The sequence below is a fragment of the Lithobates pipiens genome, unplaced genomic scaffold (assembly GCF_037356315.1).
Source record: "Lithobates pipiens isolate NorthernLeopardFrog02 unplaced genomic scaffold, aLitPip1_a1.2 Scaffold_13, whole genome shotgun sequence".
Taxonomy (NCBI): domain Eukaryota; kingdom Metazoa; phylum Chordata; class Amphibia; order Anura; family Ranidae; genus Lithobates; species Lithobates pipiens.
Window position 1 is genome coordinate 458,236,269 of NW_027507718.1, and position 11,308 is coordinate 458,247,576.

At 38.5% G+C, this 11,308-nt stretch overlaps 1 protein-coding gene across 1 annotated transcript in view; it reads left to right on the plus strand.

Moving 5' to 3' along the window:
* The window catches only part of MSX1 (msh homeobox 1), a 2,684-nt gene extending 652 nt beyond the window's left edge, over positions 1-2,032 (plus strand). Inside the window, exon 2 of the mRNA XM_077477796.1 lies at positions 960-2,032. Coding sequence (XP_077333922.1) covers positions 960-1,384 — 425 coding nt within the window. The 3' untranslated portion in view covers positions 1,385-2,032. The remainder of the gene's footprint in view (positions 1-959) is intronic.
* The last annotated feature ends 9,276 nt before the right edge of the window (positions 2,033-11,308 follow it).

Consider the following 11,308-nt stretch of genomic DNA (forward strand, 5'->3'; position numbering starts at 1 on the left):
TATTATGAAACAATAAGCACATGGAACAGCATGAATAACATAATATATATAGATATAGATATCTATATATCTATATATAGAGAGAGAGGGGAGAGAGAGAGAACGATATATATATCTATATATATATATATATATAGATATATATATCGTTCTCTCTCTCTCTCTCTCTCTCTCTCTCTCTCTCTCTCTCTCTCTCTCTCATATATATATATATATATATATATATATATATATATATATATATATATATATATATATATATATATATATATATATATATATATATATATATATATAGTAAGTAAATAGAACATGGAATATATATTATACAAATAAATGCATACGTTTGATTTTCAGTTCGTTTTCACGTTTATCTTTTCGTATATCTAATATTAAATCAAGCTCAGAATAATCGCTTACTGTTATTGGGCTCAGAAGTGAGAAAGATCTATCATAACCTATTTATTATTCAACCTCTCCTATAAATCAGCCTATTTATTTATAATTATTTTATTTCCGCAAATTGCAATAATGTAATGTCCTGTAATGTAGGACATTACTAGAAACCTGCTTGTTTTATATAACAAGAACGTATTTACTAATCAACAATATATAACTCATTCGTGCTGGGGGGAGAGAGAGAAAAAGAAAGAAGGGAGAGAGGGAAATCACAACGTTTCAAAATAGAATCTGTAGATTGTAAGCAGAATCATACATTCCCTTCTTAATTATATGGTTATAAAAAAAATCTTGAAATATTTAAATGTTATATACTACTAAATATATATATATATATATATATATATATATATATATATATATATATATATATATATATATATATATATATATATATATATATATATATAATTATAATTAGACTGCAAACTTTCTGAATAAATAGAAGTTATGAAATGGTAACATTCCTCTAACCAGTTTTTCTTTCGTTCTGTTTGCAGGAAGGTTGAGTCCACCAGCATGCACCCTGAGAAAACACAAGACCAACAGGAAACCCAGGACCCCCTTCACCACCTCTCAGCTGTTGGCCCTGGAGAGGAAATTCAGACAGAAGCAATATCTGTCCATAGCAGAAAGAGCAGAATTTTCCAGTTCCCTCAACCTCACCGAGACTCAGGTGAAGATCTGGTTCCAGAACAGGAGAGCAAAGGCCAAGAGGTTGCAGGAGGCAGAACTGGAGAAACTAAAAATGGCAGCCAAGCCTATGTTACCCCCAGCTTTTGGGATTTCCTTCCCACTTGGGACAGCAGTACCTACAGCGTCATTGTATGGAACTTCACATCCTTTCCACAGGCCTACTCTCCCTATGTCACCTATGGGACTTTATACAGCACATGTAGGATACAGCATGTACCACCTCTCCTAGATTCCCATGTGATCTCAGTTCACAGACTCTTGGCAAAATAACTTTTGCGAATCTTTCCCAAACCATAACCTTGTGTAACTATTTATGAGTTCCTAGGGAATTCATCTTCAGAAATAGCATGTCACTTCAACATGTATACCATTATCGCCTTGTCAGCTGTGTCTACAAGCCCGTCCGCAAGTTCGAATCGATCGGGTTGATTCGTGCGACTTTTTTAGCGCAGGGAGGTCAGAGCAGCAAATCTCTATACTGAAATCCTAACATTTTTATTTTTTTAACAGGGAGTTACAATCCAACAAAACATTTCAATTTAGGATAAAAAGACGCTAAATAGCCACCAGAACTTGCTAATATATATAGATATATCTATATATATCTATATATAGATATATATAGATAGATAGATATATATAGATATATATAGCCACAGAATGACATTGTCGGTACATGGATATATATGTAAACTCGTATATCTCTTACATGTAAGAGATCATGTATTTCTATTTAACAGCACTGTCTGTTTGCCCTTTTTTTGTTATTACAAAAATCCCTTTGGAAGGGGTTTGTATTATGTAATATACTGTATATTTGAAATTTATTATCATTTATATTATAGTTCTATTTGTTAAATAAATTAATTTTAATGTATTTCGGTTGTACCCTCATTTGTAACTGGGAAAAGCAGCACACACTAGCAAAAACATTCAGCGAAATTGGTTAGACTTATATATCTGCAAAGCTCAGGGGGATTTCTGTAAATCTATAAATCGAATAACAATATTTATTGGTTTCGTTTTATTCAAGCAGTTTTTTTCACCATTGGAGCAATAAACTGATAAAAACTGCCAATTACAATTGTGATTTAGGGCTCCCTATAGAATGCTTTATAACCTCTGGACTTTCTGGCGCCTCCTAAGACATCCAAAAGCCTTTCATATGTGTCAAGTAGAAAAAAATGGTCAATTTAATGAATGGGTGGGATATCATAAGCAGGAAATGAATTTAGGTTTTGGAGCATTTACGGGCCTTTTTATGTTTTTTTTTTGTGATACATGATTAGCTCAGAGACAATTAGATACAATTTACTTCTTCAAATTTACGCACAGTGTCTATAACTTCATATAATACATGGTTGTTCAGTGTATGCTGCGTATAATTATAATGTCTTGTGTACCTACAATTGTATAATGCATGCTATTCATAACTACGAATTGCATACAGTGAGGATAGATAGATAGCTAGATAGATATAGATATATCTATCTATCTATCTATATCTATCTATCTACGATCATATACTGTATGCAGTGTGTACAAGTATGAGTGTATGTAAGAATACAATTATATACAGCTTATCTATTAATTACAGTATATATAATATAATATCTTGTGTACTTACATTTTTATAATGCATGCTTTTCATAACTAAGAATTGCATACAGTGTGGATAGATAAATAGATAGATAGATATGTGCCTATCTATCTATCTATCTAGATAGATATCTATATATATATAGATATAGATCTATAGATATATGTATATATATATAGATCTATCTATCTATCTATAGATAGATAGATAGATATAGATATATAGATAGATATAGATATAGCTATCTATCTATATCTATCTATCTACGATCATATACTGTATGCAGTGTGTAAAAGTATGAGTGTATATAAGAATACAATTATATACAGCTTATCTGTCTATTACAGTATATATAATATAATATCTTGTGTACTTACATTTTTATAATGCATGCTTTTCATAACTAAGAATTGCCTACAGTGTGGATAGATAAATAGATAGATATGTGCCTATCTATCTATCTAGATAGCTATCTATAGAGATATATATATATATATATATATATATATATATATATATATATATATATATATATGTGTATATATATAGATCTATCTATTATATATATAGATATAGATAGATAGATAGATCTATCTATATATAAATATAGATATCTCTCCCTCTATCGATATAAATATTCATCTCTCTCTCTCTCTCTCTCTCTCTCTCTCTCTATATATATATATATTTATTTATTTATTTATGTATATATATAGACAGCTGGATAGATAGAGTGATAGATTGATAGATAGTCATATACTGTATGCAGTGTGTACAAGTGAGTGTATGTACAAATTAACTACATAAAGCTTATATTACAGTATTGCTCTCTCTATCTCTCACTATATATACTGCACAATATACATGTATATATATATATATATGTATTATACATATATGTATATATATATATATATAAATATATATATATATATAGAGAGAGAGAGAGAGAGGGGATAATTATCATGTTTTTCACAGGAGGCTTTGAAGCTCCTGCTTGCACACAGCCTGTGTGTATAAAGACTGTTTTGTCTTTTAGGGAACGATCTGGTGACCTATATAAAGTTACAATATAGATATTATAACTCCTACACAATATTTACAGTTTGTAGCTATAGAAATATGAGAAGAAGCCTTGTGTGGTGTATTGTTGTGGATGATGTGAGCCGGTGGAGCGGCAGCCTAGGCTGTGGCGCAGTACACAGCAGATCTCTAGGCAGGCTAATTGCAGTAATGAGGCAGGGTTGTGCAGACACAGTGCTGGCTCCAGTTAGGCTGTAGCTTGGGGGCGAAAGGAAACTTCTCCAGAGTCACTAATATCAGCGATGCTTTCAATAAATGGCCAGACCTCTCCAGTTTATTAAGCCCTCCTGTCATCCTCCAATTGTTCCCTTACATCATTCTGACTGAAGGGCCAATAAACATAAATTACATCTCAGTTTACAGAAATGCCATGCTGTAATTCCCACTAATAACCCTGGAAGAAGTCAACAGAACCGAAAAGGTTAACCTTGTGTTATTTTTCCCTTGTGTCCCAATGATTCCCAGTTCAAAACTTCTATACAAATAGCTATCAATTTTCTCTGAGCCTATTGTGGCCTGCAAAGGTTACTAATATATATAAAAAAAGGTCAGCAAGGTTTAAAACCCAATGGGATTTCTTTATGAAAAGTGGAGAAAAAGTGAAGAATATCTACAATCAACCAAATATATTCATTTTTTTTTTTTTTAACTGTTGAATGGGATCAGTTGCCTTGGCATACAAATCTCCTATCAATACAGTATTTGTAAATCAGTCTGGGTTGATGTTAGAAAAGGGCAGCAAAGAAAACATGCAAATAGGCAATTGTTGTTCATAGAAGACATACAAAATACCTGCTTCATTGTTCACAGTCTGATTTCTTCTTCTTCTTATTATTATTATTATTATTCAGGTTTTATATAACGCCAACAGTTTGCTCAGTGCTTTACAACATGAGGGCAGACATTAAGTTACATTACAATTTGGTACAAGAGGAATGAGAGGGCCCTGCTCCTTAGAGCTTACAATCTAAATGGGAAGCAACTTCACTTTTACTCAGTTTTTCAATTAAAAAAAAGTGAATCAATAAAAATAATGTTTTTTTTTTAAAAGTGTCAGTTTTTAAGATAGATTTAAGAATCTTAAAGATTTTCTGGTGAGAATTATCAAATCACATTCAATGAAGTTTGCCTGTCTTGTCCCAAATAAAAAAAAAACAGCTTTAAACTTCATTATGTCACTTACAGCAACAATGTAATGAGGCACTTGAAGTATTTCTTGTCATTAGAGACTGCAGACAGTCTTTTGTTTGCAATTAGAGGGGCCTTATCAGTGCAATAAAGGAGTTAGCAGAAAACAAATCCTGCTTACATTATAAGCCAATATGGCTGCCCCCATGTAAACATATATTTACAAATTACAGATAAACAAGGTTTTAAAGATGTTAACACACATTGATAACATTGTTTACATTTTGCCTAAATTTTTCTTTTAATGGTATGGGGGGGGGGGGGGGGGGGGATTTACTAAATTGGATCAGACAGACTCTGGAGCAATCAGCTTATTCCGTTAAAGCGACAGTAAACTCAGCTTTTGGACTTGTGTACCTACAGGTAAGACAATAATAAGGTGTATCTGTAGGTACAGGAAATATCTCCTAAATTTGCAATGTTTATGAGATATTTACACTGGAAGCAGCCAGTGATGTCACCAGCGCATGCGCACTGAGCTCTGAATTGACCGCACACTGAGTGAGTATACTGTCAATTCAAATCACTGTGCTGTGGCTGTGACTCTTCTGCGCATGTATGGGAGTGACGTCATTGCAACCCAGTCATTCAAACAGCCGGAGCCCGCGAAGCAGGAAGAAAGACTGGGTTAAAGATAGAAGACCTGTGAACAGTGAAAGAGTGCTGGGGGGGGGGGCATCGTTTTAAGATAAGCCTGCTATCAATGGCGGTACATCCATTAAGGGTGCACGGGTGCTGCCCCCTCTCTCCATCCACCCCCCCCCCCCATGTATAATGGATAGCTTCATGTATTGCATGAAGCTATCCATGGCCACCACTGCCACCCCGTACTCAGGCATCCAGCCCCTTATCAGATGCCAGAAGCCTGAATTACAGTGGCGGGGGTGTTTTTGAAGCACCTGATTAGAGCCATAGGCTCTAATAGGCTTAAAAAAGGTGGACTTGTGGCGCAAAGCATTGCGCTACAAGCCCCCCCAGGTATGTTAGAAAACAAATGAATATTCACTTTCCTAACACTTAAATGCCTCTCAGCCAATCAGGTGTGCGGGTCTGTTACTCGTCACCTGATTGGCTGAAAGGACAAGTGCTACGATTGGACAGCTATCAGGAGGAGGGGAGGAGATGCACGGAGGACACAGGATTCTCCACACAGGACCTGTCTGACCTGCTGCAAGGTCATAGTGGCAGCGTTTGATGTGCACAGTAGCTGCCTTTGATGGCACAGTGACTGCAATTGATGGGCACAGTGGTTGCATTTGATGACACAGGGACAGCGTTTGATGGTACAGTGGCTGCGTTTGATTGCACAGTGGCTGCGTTTAATGGGCACAGTGGCTGCAAATGCTGGGCACAGTGGGTGCCTTTGATGGCACAGTGGCTGAATTTGATTGCAAAGTGGCTACGTTTGATGGGCACAGTGGCTGCAATTGATGGGCACAGTGGATGCGTTTGATGGGCACAGTGGCTGTAATTGATCGGCACAGTGACTGCATTTGATGGCACAGTGGCTGAGTTTGATTGCAAAGTGGCTACGTTTGATGGGCACAGTGGCTGCAATTGATGGGCACAGTGACTGCGTTTGATGGGCACAGTGGCTGTAATTGATGGGAACAGTGGCTGAGTTTGATTGCAAAGTGGCTACGTTTGATGGGCACAGTGGCTGCAATTGATGGGCACAGTGGCTCAGTTTGATGGCACAGTGGCTGCATTTGATGGACACAGTGGCTGCAATTGATGGGCACAGTGGCTTCGTTTGATGGGCACAGTGGCTGCAATTGATGTTTTTTTTTTTCAGAATTTTTTCAGTTTGTTTGTGCCCCCCCAAAAATTTTGAGCACCAGCCGCCACTGCCTGCTATAATGTGCTAGTATGCTCTGCATACTAGCACATTGGGGTTGATTTACTAAAGGCAAATACGCTGTGCATTTTGCAAAGTGCAGTTGCACTCTGCAAGTGCAGTTGCTTCAGAGTTCTTACTAGCAACTGCGCTTGTAGAGTGCACTTTGAAAAGTGCACAGTCTATTTGCCTTTAGTAACTCAACTCCATTGTGTCTTAAACCACCTGGGGGTCCACATTTGTTTTTTCCTTCAAGGAGTTAAGCTTTGAAAATGAAAGATACAGGCTGATTGGCTGCCATGCACAGCTGCTCCAGATTCTGGCTGCTTCAGTTTTAGTAAATTCCCCTGGATAGGTCTCCTTTAACCTCCCTGACGGTATTCCTGAGTGTGGCTCGGGGTGGATTTTTAGCACCAAAAGCAGTAACCCCGAGCCACACTCGGGATCACATCGCAGGATCCAGGTACAGCAAACTATCCCCCCACTCCTCCCGCTCTGTGTGCGAGCTGTCCTCCTCTCGATCTATCACAGAGCCGAGCTCCGTTCCCTACGATCGCTGCGACGCACGGGGACGGAGAACGGCGCCAAATTCAAAAAGTAAAAAACACAATACATATACAGTACACTGTAATCTTACAGATTACATTACTGTATCAATTTATTTCACATCCCTTTTGTCCCTAGTGGTTTGTCCAGTGTCCTGCATGCAGTTTTCTATTATAAATACTATTCTTTCTGCCTGGAAACTGGAGATTGTCCATAGCAAGCAAAACCATCCCTTTAAATCAAAAGTGGTTTTAGACCAGCCAGAAAACAGCGATAATAAATGAGAATACTTGAGCGATAGTGATTTGTGGGGAAATTTGTCATCAAACACTGAAAGTAATGACAGTGACAATTCTGTAACTAAGCAAATTTCAGTGTTTTTGATTTGATGATTACTTTATTGAATAATTTTTATTATAGTTATTTATTATATTATAATGTATGATTTTGTTTTTCAAACTTTATAATACCCGGGATGTCTACTAGACTCTGGTTTGGACAGATTTAAGTGAATTACTCCTAAGAATTACAGGCCTACAATATAAAACGTCAAATTTCCATGCAAAATAATTGTACCGCTTTCAGCATCAAAAATCTGAAATAATCATACCGCCAGGGAGGTTAATATCAAATATCTTAGTATATGTATAAATGTTGAAACATTTACAGTGCTAATAGCGATAAGACAGCAGCCCTAAAATACAAATAAAGCCCAAAAAATCAACAGAGTAGGGAGTGTTAAAAGAAAAATCCCTACTGGGGAATTTTCCCTTTACTTCCTGTTCTGAAGGCACACCATACAAGTAAAGGGAATCCTCTTTTAGAGAATTGTCACTTGTACAAGCATCCCCATTGGAAGATTCAATGTTTATTCCTGTTCCGGTGACAACTCAAAATGTTGAATTCTCCCATCCCATCCCATCCTGGTCACAATGTCCTCGGGACAAATAGAGAGGGCAAATCTTCAAAACACCAATAATAAAACAGACCCCCACACCTCTCAATGTAAAACTAGAAATTTAAAGTTTCTAAAATATTCTTTATGAAATACACCATTTAAAATTGTTCTGTTATTTATCTTTGAAAAATGTTCCTCTTAATAGATCCAAGTTTGTAGGAATACTGATCCGTGGAACTGGAATTTTTGAAAAACGATAGAATGTGATCCTTTTCCATAGCTCTTTTTCCATCTTGACAACAAGCATATGATTTTCTTGGTGGAGAATGGTATTGGGGTTGTGAAAGGATATCGCATGAGGGATTGGGCCAAACCCATCTAGAGGTACTATACAGATATTAAATGGCATTCTCCAGATCCAGGCATTTTCTAAAAGGGTGATGATGTAACATCTATGGAAAGGGTAGGCAACCTTAGAAAGATGGAGATCTACTTGAACAACACTGGTGAAGTGAAAGATCACCGGCAGGGTCCTGTTGTTGGGGTTGGTTCACATCAGACCGCAAGGCCATAAGGCCATGTTCCATGTGTGTTTTCTGCATAGTATTCAAAATGCACTGCCTTTATGATCTACTGTAGGTGATGAAACATTGTTAACCCCAAAATAGATGCCAAATGCTCTGGACAAAAAAAAAGTATTACAAAGGAGTGCAGGGTTTAGAGTGCATTACAATCAGAATGCAGTGTTTAGGAGTGTGTTACACTCAGAATTCCAGGTTAAGGAGTGCAATGTGCTCAGAATGCAGGGATCAGGAGTGTGTTGTGCTCAGAATGCAGGGGTCAGGAGTGTGTTGTGCTCAGAATGCAGGGGTCAGGAGTGTGTTGTGCTCAGAATGCAGGGGTCAGGAGTCTGTTGTGCTCAGAATGCAGGGATCAAGAGTGTGTTGTGCTCAGAATGCAGGGGTCAGGAGTGTGTTGTGCTCAAAATGCAGGGGTCAGGAGTGTGTTGTGCTCAGAATGCAGGGATCAGGAGTGCATTGTGCTCAAAATGCAGGGGGCAGGAGTGTGTTGTGCTCAGAATGCAGGGATCAGGAGTGTATTACGCTCAGAATGTAGGGATCAGGAGTGCGTTGTGCTCAAAATGCAGGGATCAGGAGTGTGTTACGCTCAGAATGTAGGGATCAGGGATCAGGAGTGCGTTATGTTCAGAATGCAGGGATCAGGAGTGTGTTATGCTCAGAATGCAGGGATCAAGGATCAGGAATGTGTTACGTTCAGAATGCAGGGACCAGGAGTGCGTTATGCACAGAATGCAGAGTTTAGGGATCAGGAGTGCGTTATGCTCAGAATGCAGGGATCAGGAGTGCGTTATGTTCATAATGCAGGGATCAGCAGTGAGTTGTGCTCAGAATGTAGGGATCAGGAATGCGTTGTGCCCAGAGTGCAGGGATCAGGAGTCTGTTACGCTTAGAATGGGATTGGGGGGGAGTGATGTGAAGTGTGGTAGAGGACACTGCTATGGAGGTGGCCCTACCCATATTAGTGTCCACTGCCCCCTTCACATCACCCCCCCCCCCACACACACACACATAAACACACACACACACACACACACACACACACATTAGTGTCTTCTCCACCCCTTCCCTCCCATAGCATCCGAACTGTGCACACAGGAGACCAAAAAACAGCACAGTTCTGTAAGGGGGTGGGGGAGGAGCTGCCAGAGTGACTTTTAATATTAACACGTTGGTGATTGGTTGCTTAGGACCTAGAAATTAATCACCCTCTCCCTGTCCCCTCTGAGGCTGCATTCATGGCAATGGTAAAGCTGCATTCATTTCAATGGTGAGGCTGCATTTGTGGCAATGGTGAGGCTTCATTTGTGGCAATGGTGAGGCTGCATTTGTGGCAATGTTAAGGCTGTATTCATGGCAATGGTAAGGCTGCATTCATGGCAATGGTGAGGCTGCATTCATGGCAATGGTGAGGCTGCATTCATGGCAATGGTGAGGCTGCATTCATGGCAATGGTGAGGTTACATTCATTGCAATGGTGAGGCTTCATTCTTGGCAATGGAGAGGCTGCCCGATGGGCACCGATTAGGCTACATTGATGAGCACTGACCCTTATTTTGCTTCACAGTTCTTTATTTAAAGCGTACGTTTTTTCCCGTGTTATACGTCTGTGCGTGTTATATGCCCATAAATGCGGTATATCCAAATACCACACCTGAGCTCATCCTTAGTCCTGAGTGGCGCTCAGGGATTCACTGGGGCCACAAAAGATATATATATATATATATATATATATATATATATATATATATATATATATATATATATATATATATATATATATATATATCAATATCCAAATAACATGCCCAAGCTGATCTCTTCACCACACACAGAAAAAAAAAGGCAGGAGAATTCTTGTTGGGCAGTGTATTTGTGCTCGAATGAACACACTTATGCCCCATACACACTGTCAGAAATTCCGACGGAAAAAGTCCAATCAGATTATGTTGTTGGAAAAACCAACCGTGTGTGGGCTCTATCAGACTTTTTCTGTCGGAGCTGGATCTGAAATTTTCCGACAACAAAATCCAATCTGACTTTTTCCGATCGTGTGTAGAGAATTCCGACGCACAAAGTGCCATGCACGCTCAGAAAAAATTTGGAGATGAAAGCCATTGGCTACTGGCCTCTACGTAGTCCCATCGTACATCCGAACGATCGGATTTTCCGACAACTTTCTGCGACCGTGTGTATGCAAGACAAGTTTGGGCCAAAGTCCGTTGAAAAAAAAATCTGACGGATTTTGTGGTCAGAATGTCCAACCGTGTGTATGGGGCACTAGACCGAATTTTAATGGTTCAAAGAATGTCAGGCAAAATGGTCGGCCCTTACGCATATTGACTTCATCAAATCTGGCCCTCTTTGAAAAAGTTTGGACACCCCTGACTTATTCCTTCTCATTTACAGGAGAAAACAATCAG